This window comes from Balaenoptera borealis (assembly GCF_965194805.1).
Source record: "Balaenoptera borealis genome assembly, chromosome: 7".
Classification (NCBI taxonomy): domain Eukaryota; kingdom Metazoa; phylum Chordata; class Mammalia; order Artiodactyla; family Balaenopteridae; genus Balaenoptera; species Balaenoptera borealis.
In genome coordinates this window covers 100478954-100499737 of record NC_138864.1, presented here as the reverse complement: position 1 = coordinate 100499737, position 20784 = coordinate 100478954, and the positions used below count along the sequence as shown (strand labels likewise).

Sequence of the window (20784 nt, the reverse complement as noted above, 5' to 3'; positions counted from 1 at the left end):
TGCCAAAACCCTCTGATGATCAGCAGGGCTCCCCTTCCACAATTCCAACCCCCTCCATTAGCATCCTCTCCAGTCTTTCATTTAAAAATATTAGAGGAACTGGGGCTTCCCTGGTGGCGCAGTGGTTGAGAATCTGCCTGCCAATGCAGGGGACACGGGTTCGAGCCCTGGTCTGGGAAGATCCCACATGCCGCGGAGCAACTAGGCCCGTGAGCCACAACTACTGAGCCTGCACTTCTGGAGCCTGTGCTCCGCAACAAGAGTGGCCACGATAATGAGAGGCCCGCGCACCGCGATGAAGAGTGGCCCCCGCTTGCCGCAACTAGAGGAAGCCCTCGCACAGAAACGAAGACCCAACACAGCCATAAATAAATAAATAAATAAATAAATAAATTAGGAAAAAAAAAAATATTAGAGGAACTGTTATACACCAGGAATTATGCCCATGCACTGAACTTGAGAAGAGAATAGTAAGGCCCTGCCCTCAGGGAGCCTCAGTCCTTGTGGGGAGACAAACACATACAAATACAACTAAGACACACTGTGACTGGGCTATTAGGGAAGCTTTCATGGGTACAATAGAAACAAAGAGGAAAGAAAGTGTAAATCTGCCTCAGCAAATCGGGTAGACTTCACTTGGAAGACAGTCCTGAGCAGCAATAGTTTAGATTTTCAACGTGAAATATTATCTCTGAGTTGGTGAATCAGGATATTTATTTTCTTCTTCATATTTTCTTCATTTGAAAAACAATATGCTCAACTTGGAAGGGATGTGTCCTTTTTTCAACAGTTGACTTTTCTGAGACCAACAGGTGAATGACAGATGTAAGCTCCCGGCATCTAACTTGTTTAGCCCAACTGATGGTTTGCTAAAGCTGTAGGAGACATTCTTTCACAAACCACCAGCACATTCTGCTGGCTTTTCTTTGGAAATACATCCTGAGAACGGAAGAGAGGGTCTTCTCTACCTAAACTGAATTGAACAGAGCACTAAGAACTACAATTTGCTTCCATCAGCCTTAGAATGCATGGAAATTCCTCCTATATTTTTCTATATTGCAAGTAGAAATATATACTTTCTATATAGGAGTCATTCTTAAAATGTTTAGTATGTTTTCATAAGTAGAGGGAAATTAGGAGAGGCTGCTTCATGGGCCACTAGCCAGTTGTGTCGGTGATGGTGGCTGAACTGACAATTGCAGGAGTAGTATGATTTTTTCCATTTTAGCAAGTGAGGAGGACATCCTCGGAAAAGGGAACAGCGAACTTGTGTGATTTTCTCCAGTGTTTATTGTGTGGGAGCAGAAAAGTCAGACTGTAGGGTTTTTCTTAATTGGTGGCTTAAGGGCTGGTGTGGAGGAAAAATATAGACACTTCTAGGGAAATACTTCAAGTGGCAGACTAAGTGGTCCAGGCTTAGTAGGAAAGAAATTATGGCCAAATATGGCTGAGGGCCTTGGAGAAAGCAGCAGAATTAAGAGTACTGAAAGTGACATCTGAGATTCTAGGCTCAGAGGCATTGAAGGAGTGAAAAAAGCCAGAAAGACAGTGATTATAAAGTGGTAAATTAGTTTAAAGTCTCAAAGATGGATGTAGTTGTCTGTGATGCAAGTTACTAATCAGCAAGGCTACACAGGCGGGAGGCTGAAGCTGCAGAGAAATGAAGGTCATGGATTTGATGAGATCATAGAGCTGTGATGCGGAAAGGGTCATTGGTGTGGACATCAAAACTGATAAGAATGATGGCAGATCTGAAGTCTCCAGAAGTTAACCAAGGTGATGATTTTCTTATTGACTATTCTGATCAGGATGTTGAGAGATGAGAGTAAGGAGGACTGGCAGAGAGACATCAACAAATCCCTCCCAACTCCAGGGATTAAGGTTTTAGTACAACACCCAGCTTCATTGTTCTTAGGGATTAACAAAGTTACCACTTTGTGAGGAAAATGGAAGGTGGAATTACCAAGGGTTTAGAGAAATGCAAACATGTGCTAAGAGGAAGGAGTGGAGAGAAGTACGGGAATAAAGAGGTAGAAGGGGAAGGACCAGGCCACCAGATGGGATCTGAATCTTAGTGGTAACTGAATTTAACAGGGATGAGAAACATGAGGGAACTTTATGTTTCCAGCAATGCCACTCTGCTGAGGTATGTCTGGGTGATGCCACGTCATACTGCCTTGTACTTTCCTATGTCTTCAACTCCTCTTCTCTTCTTGGAGCCCAGATGGCTTATGTTAATGAGTCTATACATTTGATGACAAGCCAAATACTGAAAATGTGCAGGTTATTTGGTCTCTCAAGCTTCTGTATTTGTTACGAATTCTTTATGTCACATGCCAGGCTCTTGTAAACATTTGGGTGTGTGACTTCTGATCTAGATAAAAATCTATCCCCAGCTCAAGTCAGAGCATCAGATAGCTACCTGGGCCTCACTGTTTAGTCCCTAGACAGACTGCCTAATAGACTTGTTTTATTTCTGAAAGAGATGGAGGAAAAGATCACTCTGGCTATAGTCTCGATAATGGACTGGATGAACTGAGTGGGAATTTGAATGCGCTTCCAGAAATTCTACCAATTAGAAATTCATTGGGTTTGCAAGCTTCTTTTATAAAAATGCAAATACATCTAAGAGGCTTATGACTGGGGTGAGGGTGTAATTTAGTCTGAATTAGTTCCATCAGCTTACTTTCTGCTATTACCTAGCTGTAGTCAGTCATACTAAAAAGATGAGAGTTTTACTTGGGGAAAGAATGTTTTGCACAAAGGATATAATCATGTGTGGGACAGAGGTGGGAGACTTTGGAAAGATATAAGCATGAAGGAGCATTCAGAGGACACACAGAGGGGGTGTCAGCATTTGAGAGCACAGAGAATAAGCACACTCTGGTCTTCTATGAAAGTTTGCCTGATTGCCTCTTAGAGGTAAGTCCCCAATTTCCTTTAACACTGGGAATCTCATTTCTCACATTCTTGTTTGAAGGAGTACATTCCTTACAGCAGAGGAGAGGAAAAAATGAAATCAATAAAAATCCTCAAATGGTATGAAGCATTGACAATTTCCATGTTGCTTTGTTTAAATTCAAGCTAGGCTATTTGATTCCCTGACAATACTTCTCTGATATCATATGATAAACAGAAATTTTTAGACCTAGCATTTTAAAAACAATCAGCAGTTCCATGTGAGATAAAAGCTATTATTGGTCAATATTTAAAAATAAGTTCAATTATGTTATTTAAAGATATATTTTATATTTGGTAGTAAATATCTATAATTTTTTAAAGTCTACACTTGTTTTGATACAACAGAATGTGTAAATTCTATTTATCATTTTCCTTTTCTTTTTTTATGTACTCACGTTACTAAAAAGATGAGGCCAGAGATCCTAAAATGTTCAAAGTGCTATCTTTGAGTACGAGTCTGGGTACATTTCAAATTTCACGTAAAAGCCTGCGCTCAGAACTAAGATAAAACTACTGGAAAGAATGAGTAATAGCCAAAACTTTGGCACACTCCTAACCAGGGCTTCTTGGATATCATAAAGGAGAACAAAAACAACAACCCAAGTAAAACAGGTTCCGTGATGTTTTGTTTTGTACTTATATTTCAAATATAGGGGAAAAAAACTTTTTATCACAAAAACCAAACAATAAAAAGCAACAAAAACCATTAGCAAAAAGTTTGGGCCAATGAAAACATTTGATTTCAGACACCAAAGCATTAAATGGCAAGATAAAAATAAACCTTTGTGCTAGCCAGTAAAAATTCCATGGATTTGTGCCTTTCAATGTGAGTCACAAGTCTAATGGCAGATACACTCTGTGTGGTTGCGGAACGGAACAGACTGTCTTAGTCTTACACTCTGTCTTCAAACGCTCCCATATATCTGGCCCAAACTCTGCTTGTCCTGCCACACACTTGCAAGGTCCCATTCAGATTTATTAGGATGATCATCCCTCCTTTTATGGCATCCTCGTCTCTACCTACTGCTCAAGATAAAGCCTGGGAGAGCGTGTCTGTATGGGGAAAAAGGCACGGTGGAATCATGAAATCTCACCATTATTGATCACTGCCAAATGTCTTATTTTTATAGATTAAAAAACTGAAGCACAACCAGGCTTTAAATCTTGCTCTGAATTATACATTGTTTAAGCTTCAGAGCTAAAACCTGTCAGGTATTCTTCTCTGAAATGGTTAGGAGATACTTCTCCATGCATCTTTCACATTTTTGCATCGTTTGCAAACAGAGGCACTGACAATCTGTTCTGAACTATCTTTTCAAAGATATTTATGCAGCAGATAGCCTTGAAAGATAGAGATGGTGTCTCTCTCCAGAGCAAAGAGAAGTTTTTGTCCAGGATAACAAAAATAATGTCTCTCTCTGAGGCGAAGGGCAGGCATACTCACTGACCATCAGGAATATTCAAACTCCCTAAGGTCAGAGCTCTGCTCTTGAAATGCAAACCACTTAGTATACAAGTGTCACCTCCTAGCCTCTTCACTTGCCCTGGGGGAGCTGCGATTCAGTGAACCAGTGTAAATGCTGATAATCTGTCTGCTGCTATTGCTATAAACAATAAAGTCATCTGTCTCTGACCCAGGAGTCTCCTGTCTTCTGCCAGCTCCCATGAAACTGTGGCAGGCAGATTTGTGAGCTTGGAAGTAGGTGAAATCTCAGACTCTTCACAGTTTTTGCCAGAAACATAAAACTGTAGTGATAATCAGTCATATAAAGAGAGAAGATATTGAAAGGCCTGTTGCTGAACTTTTCAAATCTAGGATCATCCAGTTACCAATTTGGAGGTACATAATATGCATATATTGTAATACGCTTCATTCTTCAAATAAAATTATACACACACATAGACATACCTGTAGCTACACTTTATTTTTTAAATTAAATCTGTGAAATGGGTCTCACTCTACTCACTATATAGATTAAAAAACAAAAACCAACAAACCCCAAATTTAACTCACACAGCTAATAGGCAGTGGAGCTAAAATCTCTGGTTTCAAAATTTGTGTTTTGCCTGTCTCTAAATGAAACACAGCTCAAAACAGCATGGGCCACTTTGGCTTTAAATAAAATGGCTAAAGTATATAGTATTATGTTTAGTTTTACTATCTTTTTAATAATACCTTACTTTTTAAAATAACTTTAGGTACCGGCATGATGCTATCTAATCTGTCTTCAATATTAAATATTCAGCATTCACAACAAATAACGTGTTTTTTAATCTTGTGAATACTGATTTTATAGTGTATACTGTATATTCATAGCCAGAGTCTCCAACGTAAGCTATTGTTTATAAAGCTTATATCAGAAAACAATGTTGTAGACATACTGCTTTAAAGCTACATATCTAAGAAAATTATCTTCAGCTACAGAAAGATAACATTACAGGAGAAATAATTCCATTAAAAAGGCTGTATATTCCATGAAATTACCTTGTTAGTCACAGAGATAAACAGAAAATTACAAACTACACAGAGTGGGGAAAGGTGTCTGGAACTTACAGATGTTCTTGAGAAAAAAAATGTTTAAAGCAAAAAAGACAGAAAAAAAACGTTTTAATTTTATGGAAGCAAAATATAAACTTAGGTAAGAGTTGTTTGGGGAATTTTTTAAAACTGGTAATCCATTTCTGGCTACAAACAGGTTTTCATTATTATGATTCTATCCTGCTAACTCCAGTGCTAATCAATCATTTTGAAATGTAAACAGCAACAAAGAAAAACATACTTTAAAAGTATGTAAGTTCTGGTCAAAACATAAACAAATGTTTTTCAAATTGCCTTAATTAAAGGATTTCTAGATACTTATTAATAATGCATTACTGGGAATAATTATTTTACTTGCTTCTCACAAAAACATTACTTTTTTTTTTTTTATAAAATAAAAAACTATCCAGCTAAAGTTTACAAAAACAAAACAAAGAGATTAGGGAGTCAGTTACAACTGTCATATAAAATGATAACTGCAGAACCAGGTTTATACAGCTATCATTTATTTTAAACAAGTATCTTAAATTAAAAGATTAATTGCTGATTTATATTTATTTTATTTTAATCCTTGGTAAATGACAATAGAAGACTGTAGTCTTTATAATGGGACATGCCAATGTGGTTAATGTTTGATGTAGAAGCAGAAACCCCATGGAAAAGCTGATGGGTTAAGATACCAGTTTTCTGATTCAACTCAGACACAAATTAATTTTTAAAAACATAATTAAAATTATGTGGATTTAAATTTTAATTATATAGTGCAATACTTTCTAGGGGCATAGCTATTAAACATTAAGTGGGTTTTAAACTAGAAATGTGAGGAACTCTTTCACTGATGGGTTTTCAAGTAGGCTATAATTTCATCTATGAAGACTCATATGCCATCTGATGTGTTCTTTCCACTCTGGGATTCTATGAAGAAGTGAGATGGTAATTTTTGTCCCAAATTTCTAAAGTTGTCAAGACAAATTGAGAGAACTTCAGAAAGAAGAAACAAAATTGTTAAGATCAGAATCACTTAATCATAAAGAAATACATTTTTAAAAAACCTCAAGTTTTATATAATTAAGAAGTACTATAATAATTGCTTTAAATATGAAGCAGCAATTATTTTGAAGACAAATACATAGGAAGAAAAGGAATATTCATCTAGAAAGTTAGAAGGCAAATCTGAAAGAAAGAATATCAATGTTTTGTGTTATTCCTTATTATCAAGGTCCTCCCACTGGCAAAACCTTGTGGATTCTGGCAGATTTGTGATAGTGGAATTGATAAACAAAGGAGCTTATTAGTACGCTGATCTGAGGGCTTCTTAGTCAGTGTCTGCTGAGGAAGCCTATATATCTCACAGGTTTATGCATAAGGAAGCAAATGAAAGATTACCTGGAAATCTTCTAATTAGTCGACATAATCCTTCCTTTCTGCAAAGCTGATGTTGTATTTCTGGTAATATGTTTACCTGAAAGGAATAAAAAAGATTCTAGTGAGTTAAGCATTCTCTGCTAAAGCAAAGAAAATACAAACAGCCTACAGGGTACAGATGTGAAGCACTGTCTACACCAACCACCTCCTACTTTCAAATCTCTGTAAGTCAACTTTAAAATCCAAAATAATAGAGTGGTTTATTTGATAACATAAAATAAAAACGTGCCCTTAGAAATCTTCAAAATATTTGGGAATACTTGTTAAAACCTTGATATATTTCAAAGCCATGATATTTGCTAGAAAAAATAAGAAAATAATTTATGTCATTATGGCAAATAGAGTAACACTACTAACTTGACAGTTGCACATTTTGCTTTGGCAAAAAATAGTACTAAACATTCCTCAAAGTCAGCTACACTCCCAAGTTCCAAAGGCCCTCAATGATTTGAATCACGGACATCTAGTGGTAATTCAATGCTAAACCTGTTAGCATTTATAGTTTTCACTTCATACTGAAGGGTATTTATTGCTTTCGAGTATAAAACCCAGTCACCACAAAGCTATATTTTAACAAAAATTTGTTCTTAGAAAGCTTCATAAATGTTGTCATAAATTCAAACATATCTTTTAATTTTTAAAGAAAAGATACAAGCAAGCTTAATTCCCTCCTCTTCTGAATTTACAGATTAGCTATTCTCAGCTAAATCCCCCAAATAATGCCAAACATGGTAACGCCTCGTTAAAACCAACAGAAAGAGTCAGTGTAAATCAGCTTGAAAATCAGATTCATTTTTGAGCAATTATTGATTACTTTCAAATTAATTCACTCTACCCTAAAAACGTATTAGAGTTTCTTTGCTGTGGCCGGCTGGCCTGACTGGATAAAAAGAACTCAGCTGCAGCTGGAGAAAAGAGAGGGAACCAGAGACATGGGCTATAGTCCCACTTCTGGCCTGTAACAAAATCAGAACCTTGAGCCCGTCACTTTACTTCTTTTCAATTTCTCCATTTGTAAAATAGAGCCTTGGGTCTCTAAATACCACTTCCACTCTAAGCTTTGATCAATTCAATAATTCAGTCATAAGCTGTAGTTTTTAAAAAAGGATTCATTTAAAGTGCTTTGAAACAGTTCATCGTATAAAAGTTCTCTAACCCTTGCAATCTTGTTAACTCTATCCGTTTATTCAGCAAACTGTAAACTTCAGCCCAGGTCATGCATAAATAAAGCCCAGGCTTCAGCAGAATCCGCTCTTGTGAATATGATAATTGAGAAAAGTGTATAGTACACTGTAGATTTTAGGGATGTCTACGTTTCTCAAATTCAAAAGTGATCAGTTTTAGAGTCTAAATGTAGGAAAAGAAGAAGGGCTTTCATAAAGTCCTGAAGTTTTCAGTTCAGCCTAAGACAGGCTGGAGGGAGGGACAGAGCATGATTGCAAAGGTCTGGGGAACCCATCCTAGAGGCTTGGGGGTTTTGCTGTTATTGTTAACACACAAAGAGCCTTTCTAAATTAGATTGTGAAAAGGTTTAAAAGTCAATAAACTTGAACCATTTTCCTCCACTTAAGGAAAAAAATCACTCAGTTGCTATTGACTAAATAGAATCTTTAACGATAGAAGGGCCAAGAAAAAGAAGCAGCATTAGGTAAGTAGTAGTGAAGGCTGTGTATGGACACAGGTCCTATTGAAAACCTTCTCCCACTTCTTGAAGGGCTCAGAGTAAATGTGCTGGCCTTGCAGACGTGTAGAGCATCCTTGGTATGCCCTCCTGACCTCTACAAACTGAAAGCACTAGCAGAGCCCTGGTTAAATGGATCACAGTAACTGAACTAACAGGCCAGAAGAGTGTGTGTAAATGCTGCAAAGACAGAGTACAGCTTGCACAGATTTCAGATACAAGGGTAGTTGTTGTGTCATATCAGAGAGATGACTTTTCACATGAGACCTTGGGTCACAACGATGAACCGACTCAGGGTCAACAAAGCATTTGCTTCAAAAAACCAGAGCCAAGCCAAAGGAAGCAACTGCTCTCACTTTCCCATCCCCTACCCAATGACCTCTTCCACTGCTCTTTCCTCCAAAGCACATCTTTGGAATTCACAGAGTAGAAGAAGATGACATGACCATGGTGACACGTGACACTAGAGATATCATCTCCGTTCTACTCTGGAACTGAGCACCAAGCTAAGCAGTTAAACTAAATAACTTGGCACAAAAAAATAAACACATACAAGGCTATGGGTCCTACAGCTGTGCTAAATCAACTTTATTACACATACTAACTTTCTTAATGAACTTTTTAATTGTTAAACCTAATAATGCTCTTCAATATCCTAGTGCTTTTTATTCTTATTTTTATGTACATCATAAAATATGTAAGATTTGCATCATTATCAAGTGGAACATAAAGAAGTTTTCACTGGGATTAGCTGACTTTTATACGATGAGCTTCTCCAGCTTAATACTGCAATAATTTTTTTTAATAGAACTTAAGTTCACAGCAAAATTGAACAGAAGGTACAGAGATTTCCCATATACCCACTCCCCAGACCCACACACAGCCTCCCCCATTACCAACATCTCCCCCAGAGTGTTTCATCTGTTACAGCTGATGAAGCTACACTGACACATCATTACCACCCAAACAGTCATTTTTAATATATACCGATTTTGTACTGGGTTCGAATGCTTTATGTGTGTGTGTGTGTGTGTGCGTGTGCAAGTGCGCGCATGTATATTTTATATAGACAGCTGTTTTTCTTGGCACAGAAGTTTCTGCATCTTTGAAAGGATTAGAATGCATATAAAAAAATGATAATGACATTTGGGCCCTAGAATATTTCTGAGATCAAACTGGGAGAAAGGAAATGTGCATTTAAAAATATTTCAATCCTACTCTGTGGTAATCTAAATTGTTTTCATTACATACCGTCAGAAGCAAAAGTAAAAAAAAAAAAAAATCATTCTTATTTTGAGACATATTTCATTAATAAGAGCAACAGTATGATGTTAATTATAAACATTCAGAAAGTGTTTATAACTCAAAAAAACTAAAACTACAGTAATACCATTAACTCATTAAGGAAAGTAGACATGTGACATGAGCTATTTATATAAAGTGTAAGAAAGCACCCAGGGAAAAAAATTTTTTTTGGTCACTCATGAACATTGAGAGTGACACACATGTCACACTGTATCTTAGGGAACTGTCCTTTTTCTTCATTAGATCTGTACAGATGCTCACATCTTGTATCAAAAATCAGACCTTCTCTGAAAGCTGTTCAGTATCATCCATAAGGAAGAGAATTAATGGCAAGAAGGGAACCAGCTAATCAAAGAAAATACAGTCTTATTATCATCCATGTCTCTCCCAGGTAATTATCACTCCATCACGGTCACCTGAAAATGTCCTAGCAAGCTGTAAAATAAGAGCCATTTCAGTAGTTCTCAGTGCTCCAAGTACTAAAAACAGCATCCCAGATTCAGGGACTGCTAATCCTACAAACATTCAGAACTAGAAACGAATTTCTCTGCTCTAGAAATACCAGGACCTGTTAGAGGTGAGATAGAGCCCCACTTACTAAACTTAGTGTCACCCCAAATAGTGGACCTTGCTTCAGTTTCAGCATCACACGGACCAATACAGTTTTAAATTCCTGTTACTTTCCTCCTGGCTAGAGAGACTCCTGGTCATTCATGATCTATAACAGACCTTAAGATCATTTTCATTAAGCATTTAAATTCCAAAGCTCTGAAGTGGTGAGTAATCCTCATTTGAGCAGGTGCCCTTTCTTTGTTCATTCTAAGGTCATTAACAATCCTAACACATACCCAACAAATCTGAAGCAACTTCTGTTTTGAATACTTATGTTTACATAAATAAGTCATGGTTCACAAAACTTCAAATTATTCATGCTCCAAAGTGACAGTTATCTAAATGTATCATTTAGAATTTGTGTATTCTTTAAGAATATTCATTAGAGTAGGCTTTAAGTGCAGCAGCTAAATATTTATTTAGAAAGGTTCTATAGTGATATGGTTAAGAACACAGAATTTAAAGTCAGACTTCCAGAGTTTGAATCCTAGATGCTTCATTTATTAGCTAGAACGACTTAAGTAATTTTCTTAATCTCTCTGTGCTTCAGTCTCTTCATATGTAAAGAATGTATATAAACAAATATGTAAGCACTTAGAATCGTTCTCAGGAGGAGGCCTTGGCAAGAGATTGGAAGGTGGGAGTAGAGAGAGGCTGAATACTTATCTTCCTGGCTTCCTCTCTGCAGGGCTATGATTTGGTAATGGCTACATTCCCCTATGTTTATAGCTCCTTTCCACGGATCCCTCTTTCTTGGCTCCGGCTCTTATCTGGTTTTGCTATACAATTCCTTCTATTGTACACACCCTTCTTCAGACCAAGGGTGGTAAAACCTTATGATGTTGTTGGTCCCTGGGTGCCTCTAATCTTTTTTGTTTCTCTTATCCTGCCAAAAGCTCTGTAAATAGCTCTTTCATTAGTTTCTCTTCAGTTAAATCCTTTGGAGTATGGCATCTGTTTCCTGCTGGGAGGTTGACTGATACACACAGCAAATATTGTCAACTTTATCCTGTAGCTGATGGGAAGCCATGCAAGATTTTAAGCACAGGAGTAACCAGGTTAATTCAGCATTTTCTATTTTTCACTCTGATAACTGAGAGCCCGATGGATTTCAGGGGCAAAACACTTGCTTCAGAAAAATCAGTGAGGAGGATTCAGCAATTGTCCTGGTTATACATGGTGACTGTCTGACCAGAATAAAGGCAGTAAGTATGGAGAGTAGGTAAGATATTTGAGAACTATTTAGAAGTTAAATTCCTTAGTATTCATGACTGATAGAATGCAGATGACAAGAGAGAGGAAGGGCTCAAAGGTGAAGGCCAGATTTCTATCTTAGGAAGTGACAAGAGTGGTTAATCACGCTCATGACCAGCAGAGCAGTTCTGCAGAGCTTCTAAATGCAAGTGCAGAAGTGAGTTTACCAGGGAAAATAATGAATTCATTTTCTCTACGTTGAGTCTGAGGTCCTATGTGACATCTAAGTAGAGATGTTCAGTGGGTAGTTACACACACAAGCCTGAAGCACGGGAAACTGCTTTGAACTTTAGATGTAGATTTGGGAGTCATCAACTACAAATGGTAGGTGAAACGTTAGGGGTGGTGCTGAGGAACAGAGGCATTTAAAGAACGGACAGAGAAAAGGTGGCTCTGAAGGACACAGAAAGGATGGCCAAAGATGTACGAGAAGAAGCGAAAGAATGTGCTCAGTCTAAAGGTCAAGAAAGGAAAGAGTTAGAAGGAAGGAGTGATCACAACTGTCAATTGCAGAAATATCAAATGATCACGGTAGCTACTATAGTACTCTTTTACTACTGAAAAAATAGCTATTGGCTTTGACACTTTTCTCACAGATTTGTTAAAGTTACCAAAAATAGAGCATATGCAAATTTTCCAGCTCACTGACTAGCACATTGCAGGCATCTGATAATTTTTAGTTAATTTTTCTAGAAGCATTTATAAAAGTTTACACACGATAGTAGATATAGGATGTCAATTTTTAAAGTTAATTTAAAAACTATATAAATTTGTTATAATTCAGGATATCAATTTAAGTTTGAAAAGTCAAAACAGGGATCTAGTAAATAAAATTTTTACTACTTTGGATGGACAGGTGGCCAGGGTAAGCAACACTCCATAGGCTATGTATTTCAAGGTCAAGTTTTGGGTCCCACTAGGTAAAACTGGATCCTTATTGGTAGCAGCTGAAGTTGAAGGGGGTCTTATCAAACCCAAATGGTGAAATTTTATGGTAAAGTGTATAAGGCATGGCCATTGAAACTTTCTCCAAAGATGCAACGGTTCCAGTTTTTCAAGACTTTTTTTTTTTTTCAACATTATGGACCAGGAAGTACTGGTGTTAATATTCATAGGTCTGATAAAATCTGTGCACATTTTGAAAAAGAATGTTTACCTTTTGATGTAAACCTAACTGGCACATGTCCTCCTCAGATATGCAAGGTTTTCCACCAGCTTTCCTAGAAGACAGGCAAACGAGCAGATCCCAAGAGCCCAAATCACCTAATAGCAAAAGAGTATGGAAAAACAAACAACTTCTTATCAGATTTTTAAAGGCACCATTTACTTCTTCAGATTAAAGAATGTAATTATTTAAATCCTAAAACACAAGTAACAATGATTCTGAATATACTTAAAAGTATATATTCAAAGTAACTAAAATTCACCTTTTCTAATTAAGCAGAAGTAACACTTTAATATTGTATCCTAGGGAAAATCCAATTATCTTAAGTTATATCATAAAATTCCTTTAAAAGACTAAAATTAGAATGTTTCAAATCACTAATTTTATAAATTCATAAAATCTTAATCAGAGATTGGGAGGAAAGAAAATTATAAAGTCTTTTAAGAGATGAGAGAGTTATAACGCTATGAAGTCAAAACATCGAACATTTTGCTCTGGGCCTCCGTATTACCCTTACTTTTCATAGATCTTGAAAATCAAAAATGCTCTTAAGGGGCTTCCCTGGTGGTGCAGTGGTTAAGAATCCGCCTGCCAGTGGAGGGTACACGGGTGCGAGCCCTGGTCTGGGAAGATCCCACATGCGTGGAGCTACTAAGCCCGTGCGCCACGGCTACTGAGCCTGCGCTCTAGAGCCCGCAAGCCACAGCTACTGAGCCTGCGCTCTACAGCCCGCAAGCCACAGCTACTGAGCCTGCGCTCTACAGCCCGCAAGCCACAGCTACTGAGCCTGCGCTCTAGAGCCCGCAAGCCACAGCTACTGAAGCCCGCGTGCCCAGAGCCCATGCTCCGCAACAAGAGAAGCCACCGCGATAAGAAGCCTGCGCACCGCAATGAAGACTCAACGCAGCCAAAAATAAATAAATTTTTAAAAAATGCTCTTATAAGTTTTCTTACAAAGAAAAAGTTGTGTTAGGTAGAAAATAAAATTTAATGAAAAACTTAAGATAGGTTTAGTCTAAAAGGAATTTGTGTTCTAGTTATAGACAGAGTTGACTCTAAAATACAGAGTATAACACAGACCAAAGAAATGATATTTCACCAAGAACAAAGTTCTTTGCCAATAAATCATAGTTACTTGCCAAAATAATCTCAGCAGAGTACATTCTTGCATAAGTAATTGAACACTTAAAAATTAACATTTATGTGGCTATATATGGGTTTATTTTCCCTTATTCTTTTGGATCTATTTACATAAATTTGTATCAGCTTACCTTGCATATAATTGCTGCTTTAGAAATATTTGTTAAATGCATGAATGAATAACTAGCTAATGATAGGGTAGTAAACACATTACTTCAGAAACAATATAGAAATATCTATCTCAAAAAAAAAAAAAAAAAAAAAAACAGAAAAAGAACACTAAGTAATATATAAAAGAATTGGTACTACCTGGGAAACTTTCTCCATTTTGGATGGAAAGTCGGTTTAGAAAATGAAGCAATTGCTGTACACATGGCATCTTTTGTTGATCAATACTAAGATAAATGTTCCTTCAAGTAACTATTTATGCCAGACCTCACAAGTCAGTTCCTGCGTTATTAGTGGCTTCAAAAAGCTAGAAAATATCCAATGCCTCCAAATGCTATCTTTTAAAAATTTCCTAGAATTTCTCACTTGAGAGCATAATGCTTTCAAAGAAGAATTATACAGGAAAAAAAAAAGTTGATGAGGAAGAATATCTATGACAATTAGGAATGAAATTTCACTCTCCACTAACCAAGTCCTTTTCCATTTGACAAGTCCTGTGCTGTCTGAGCTATTGGTCCCTCTATAGTTGTCCCGTTGCTGGAAGGGAAACCTCTCTGCCAAACAAAAGGATCCAGACAACTGAACTCAAGTTAACTGAGCTCTTGTCCTAGAGCTTCTCCGTTTGCTTGATGTATCTCAAGATGCTGGAAGATAGCACAATAGTTCAAAAGAACAAGGAGAAATGATGCTGGTGACTGGGAGTTGGGAGAGAGCTCATCCAGGTAATAGCCATCAGGCCTTAGGTGTCAAGGGTCTACCCTGTCCCATGCACTCTCACTTTGAAGGAAACTACAAGCAGATTCCAATGGCCAAAACCTAATACTCTATGATGATTCCAATACTTTATTTTAAATGTGCACCTGGCATTTTCAGCCAAAACCTTTTGATATGGATTCAAAAGGGAAAACACAGAGACTATTTTCATTCGATATTACTTCTAGCCCAGGAAACACTAAAACCCTAGAGGAAACTTCCTGTTATAATATACACAACTAAATATTTTAAGAAGATAAGAATAGGCAGAGAGAGAGGAATTTCATATTATGGGCTGCATTGTTTGGGTGTTAAAAAACAGTATGTTTTTTATATTCCTCTAAGTCTGAAGCATGCCCCCCTTCACTACCCAAGGCATACACACAATTTCTAGAATTGAGACAAAGAAATATATATTTAAACCATAAATGTTTGAAACTGGAGACACATTTAACTAATTCAAAGTATTCAGTTTATTAAGAACCTCCTCTGAGCTGAACACTGTACTAGAAATATGAAAGCAAAGAGCAAAACAAAAGGGCAGACAGTCACTGCCCTTAGCAGCAATAAGGGATCTAAACATCAAAAAGAATTTAGGCTAACTTATAAAGCATCACACAATTTCTTGACATTCATAAGGTTACCCCTCATCTCTCAAAAATATTTAATTAATATTTTAAGTTAAAAGTTAATATTTCAAAAATACCGTATAGCACATCAATTTCCTCTTAAAATGAAGTAAAGTATAACCAAAAATTTTCAGCGATCTCTTCATGTCCTTCTGCCTAATTCTTGCTACCATGGTCTGAAAAAAATGCTGATTGTTTCCACTCAAAATTCCTATTGTTACCCTTGCTGAATTCTACATCAAACTTCCAAATCTCTATTTCCTAGTTAAATTTTCTAGTTAAAGTCGACTTTTTCAATTTCTCTTCATTTCTATCTAGAAATCTACTCCCTTGCCTGATTCCCACAGCCCTTTTTTTAAAGAAAAAAGCTTTATTTGTTTTATGAGTGGTGCTATGAATTCAAGCTTGGTTTAAAAAACTCCCAAAACCATACTGAAATCTAGAAACTGGGCAGAGAGCAAAGCATACTCACTAGTGAAGTAAATAACATTCAGAAGTCAACCTTGTAGCATCTGGGATACAAATTTGTTCCTCAACAAGATTACAAATTACTATATACTGTGAAGCTTTGGGGCCACGCTCAACAACCTAGAAGCATGAGTGTTTAGTGGACAATGCGTACAGCAGAGACTGCAGACTGCAGGAACACAGGGGGAGTAATGCCCGCATTTAGGGTGCATTTGGTCTGCACAGTGTTTGTTTTGTTTTTGTTTTTAATTTTAAACGTTTGTCAAAATGCATATGTCAGCACAATTCACATGAAAATCCAGATTTCAGCTTTCATTTGAAAACTTAGAAGTTTTGGGTTCATATCCTACAAGGCAGCCACTGACAGCTGAGGCCAGCTTCCCACATTTTCTGTAGTTTACCTTAGTGGCCCGACCTGGCCCAAACTCTGCCTGGGCTCTGCCTTTAGTAGCAGCAAGCAGTCCTTAGAACTGGTATAAAACACTGGTTTGTCAGTTTTCCATGAATTGTTCATTCAGCAAGTTGATGTTCCATGTTCTAGCTCTCAATGAATTAGGCTTGTTCATTAGGTAAATTGGTTTTGTTGAGATGACTATAGGCAGTTGATATTTGCTCAGTTGGTCTTTAAAGGATGTCTGAACATACCCTTTGATTTCCATCTTTGGCCATGCTCTTTCGCAAGGTTGAATAAGGTCACTTCAACTCCAAAGACATTTGGTTGGCCATGTTAAAGTTGGCAAGGACTGAAGTGTGATCTCTTAGAGTCATTCTTTCTCTAACAAGCCTGGAAAAAAACGATTGGCCTGTAGCCATCTTTTTCCCTTATGTCTTCTTGGTTGGATTGCTAAAGTGGACCAGGTCCCACTCTTAGGTGGACCTGCCTTCATTTCTTTCTTGTTCACACTCTCTCTTTGGACTCTTTCCACATTCAGTCTGTCTCAGGGCTGTTGCCACAGTTATACGTGGCTCAGGACAGGCTCTTTCTAAGCACTGAGGCAAACATTTTTGGTGTTGGTCTTACTTGATGTGTTTCTTCTGTCCCCTGAAGGTCGACATTAGTGTAAGAGCAGAGAAGTCAGATTTGGATTGAAACTAACACAACATTGTAAAGCAACTATACTCCAATAAAAAGTAACTTAAAAAAAAAAAAAGATTTGGATTGGGGAAAAAACAGGCAAAGCAGATCCTGGCCAATTTGGATGATGGCTTCTTAGGTTTTCCTGGCATAAGGAAAGGAGACCTTTATGTGACTCAGCCTAACCCTTTAGAATACTGCATTAGGATTTGGGTGCCAAGGCCACACTAATAAATAAGGAATAGTAGCAGTAGTAGTGGTAATAAATCAACAGCAATTAGTTCTTGAGTACTTAGAGTATGCCAGGTACTGTTCCAAGTATTTGCATTAATTAATTTATTTTATACAATACCCTGCTAGATATACTTTTTCTTTTTTTTTTAAGTGCAGAAAGGTTAAATAACTTGCCCAAGGTCAGCCATCTAGTTTGTGATGGGAAGAGAATTTGAATACAGGAAGTCTCGCTCCAGCAGCCATGTTTGTGATCATTACATCATTATTGCTTCAAAAAACAGGGAGGCAACAGAGACACTTAGCTTTTGATGCCTTATATGTATTAACTTATGCAGAACTTCCAACAACCCTGTGGAGTAGAAACTATTATTACACATACTTTACAGAAGAAGAAACTGAGACAAAGAGGAACTATCTAGCTTTGGTATTTTCTCAACTACTGTCCAGTGTCTATTTTCCTTTGGGACCTTGGAGGAAAAAGACTATAACAGGTATAACTCAGGTATTCCTAGACCCTCACCCAGCAATAGCACCCTAAAACATTATTAGTGATACCACTGGTAATTGAAGTAAGAGAAATATTCATGTGTAAAAGGAGATAGCTCTCAACTGCACATGTACTCAGGAACTATAAATATTAACTGGGTTTCCACCTACTTTTGAAAAGAAACCTCTAAAAGTTTCTCAGATTTTTTTTGATGGTTAAAATGATTTCTTTCCCTGTCACAAAGAAACCAGAGCAGGACAAGCTCCCAGATCAGGCTAGCCAAGCCCTTAAATAGAGAGGTCACAGGACATAGTTCTAAGAAAACAGGATATGGATGTTCCATTCTCCATCTCAACATGAAAAATCTATAGGATTCTCCCCACAAACTGAAGAACATTATTGCTCATTATCATGCCTCCATAGGGTTGGGTCTGGAAGCAATGAAAACTCCACAGACAATTTTAGAAGGAGATGTCAGGGTCCAGCTTTATTAATTCACACATAATATGGCACTGACTATAGTTTAGCGTTCTCAGGAACCACCTAACATCTCAGTGTTAAAAGTAAGAGCTATTTTAAAAGGTTTTTGTTCTTGTTTCTGTTTTAATCAAGCATCTGCCCTAAGGAGTGAGGCTGCCTTTAGAATATTTCCAGCCTCTCATAGTCAGGCTGCCATGTAAAGCACACAATCGTTCCTGGCTCTCAGATGACCTCCTCACTGATAAAGTCTACTGGATCAGTAATTCAACCCAGAGAACAACGGAGAGCTCTGAGATAGCATCATTCTTATAAATGCTGTTTATTCTCAAGGAATGACAAGTCTATTCCTGCTTTATTTTTCTCCATAGCATCTATCATCATCTGACACATTATGTATTTCTTATCTATTTGTTTATTGTCTGTCTCTCCCCATTTGAATGTGAGCTTCAGGAGGGCAGAACAGGGCCTATTTTAATCACTGCTGTATTCTCAGTATCTACAACAGTGGCTGGAATTTAACAAGTATTTGCTACCTATTTGCTAAATGCATAAATGAATGAATAACTGAATGTGAGCAGTAGACCAATAACTAAGACTCAATAAAATGCTAGGATATTGAAATATTTTTGTAAAAGTTAAAAATGGATGAATAATAAGAAAAAATATTAGAGTAGTTTTTTTAAAAAGGACATAAAGATACATTTGGTTCTTAGTAAGAATGAAGGAGAGAAGTACATAAGAAAAACAAAGGTAACCAGTCATTGCATTTAAAGAATTGTAATATTAATTCTGAAAACTAATAGCAGATTCCAAGTGCTTTACTTATTAGAAACTTTTCTGTGAACACATACATTTGATTGAAGCAGAAAAGATTTATAAAGTATGACTTGGAAAAGAAATTTGTCCAGGAACTTTTAAGATACATAGCTACTAAAGCCAAGTCTCATTTACTTATTCATAGTATTATACTATTATATTCCTTAAAGATACAGTAGTGTGATTTCCTAAAATTTGTTTTATTTCAGTGTGAAATACTGAAATGTTTAATTTTTAAATAATACATAATATTCCTTTATAATATAACAATTATTAACTAATACATAATATTCCTTTATAACATGAGGATATTTCACATGTTCACTGTTCCCTTTGTACACCCTTTTCTTCACAACTATAAGATTCTTATCACATAACAAAGTCTTCCTTTCTCTGTATCCTTCTTTTAGCAGACTTAGTAGATAGTTTACATTATTGAATACATTATTAACTTATTAATAATAAATTGGGTTCTATGCTTGATTCTACCACAAGATTGTTTGAATATAAATTAGCCATTCCTGAACCAAGCTGCATTAATCTGTTCCCTTAACTGTATTCTTAATATGATGGATCTACCCATGCTTAATTAATTTTATTCATGGCTTTTCTTTAAGGACAACAAACATTCAAGTTCTTGTATATAATGCTGATTATACTAGACACTTAGTAGATGTTTATTGGATTATATATTTCAATTTTCAGAATTCATTTTAAAAGAAATCATATATATTGAAACTTGAGATTTTCAATGCATTATGTAACATGGTCACAAAATCTAATTAAATCTGGTTTCTTGCCCCAAGACTCTGGTCATGGATTTTTGCTTGTTATGCCTCTGGCTCCTTAACCTCTAAGAGCTGATGATGAAAACTTTGTGTTTCACCACAGAGAAATTCTAAACCAGCTTTCTGCCCTAAGAGAGGTTTGGAGATTGTTTCTGTGAAGAGTTTTGAACTCCTGAAATTTTTCTAACCTACTCACAAGCTCAAGAAAGCAATATTATGCTTAAACTTTTGCAAAAGTTAAGACTCCTGCTCTAAAGAAACTTTTCATTAAGAAGAGCATGAAAAGAAATATATCAGTGTATTTCTATGAAATAAACTCAAGAAATGCTTACTTTAGAAGGCTTGCTAAAGTTTCCTTCCATAGGTTTTTTTGTTTGTTTTCTGTTTTTTTTCTTAATATTTGTTTATTTATTTGGCTGTACCCGGTCTTAGTTGCAGCATGTGTGCTCTTAGTTGCGGCATGCAGGATCTTTAGTTGCAGCACGCAGGATCTAGTTCCCTGACCAAGGATCGAACCCAGGCCCCCTGCATTGGGAGCTCAGAGTCTTAACCACTGGACAATCAGGGAAGTCCCATAGGTTTTTTTTTTTTTAATAATTTTTATTGAAGTATAGTTGCTTTACAATGTTGTGTTCATTTCTACTGTATGGCAAAATGAATTGGTTATATATATATATATATATATATATATATATCCCCTCTTTTTTGGATTTCCTTCTCATTTCGGTCACCACAGTGAATTAAGTAGAGTTCCCTGTGCTATACAGTACGTTCTCATTAGTTGCCTATTTTATACATAGTATC

General features: G+C 36.7%; 1 protein-coding gene across 10 annotated transcripts in view; it reads right to left on the bottom strand.

Moving 5' to 3' along the window:
* The window catches only part of CPED1 (cadherin like and PC-esterase domain containing 1), a 303529-nt gene that overhangs the window by 229432 nt on the left and 53313 nt on the right, over positions 1–20784 (bottom strand). For all 10 annotated transcript variants that reach the window (XM_082400010.1, XM_082400009.1, XM_082400002.1 and 7 more), the window contains 2 exons: positions 12934–13040; positions 6887–6962 (listed from right to left, as the gene is read on the bottom strand). In XM_082400010.1, coding sequence (XP_082256136.1) covers positions 6887–6962; positions 12934–13040 — 183 coding nt within the window. The remainder of the gene's footprint in view (positions 1–6886; positions 6963–12933; positions 13041–20784) is intronic.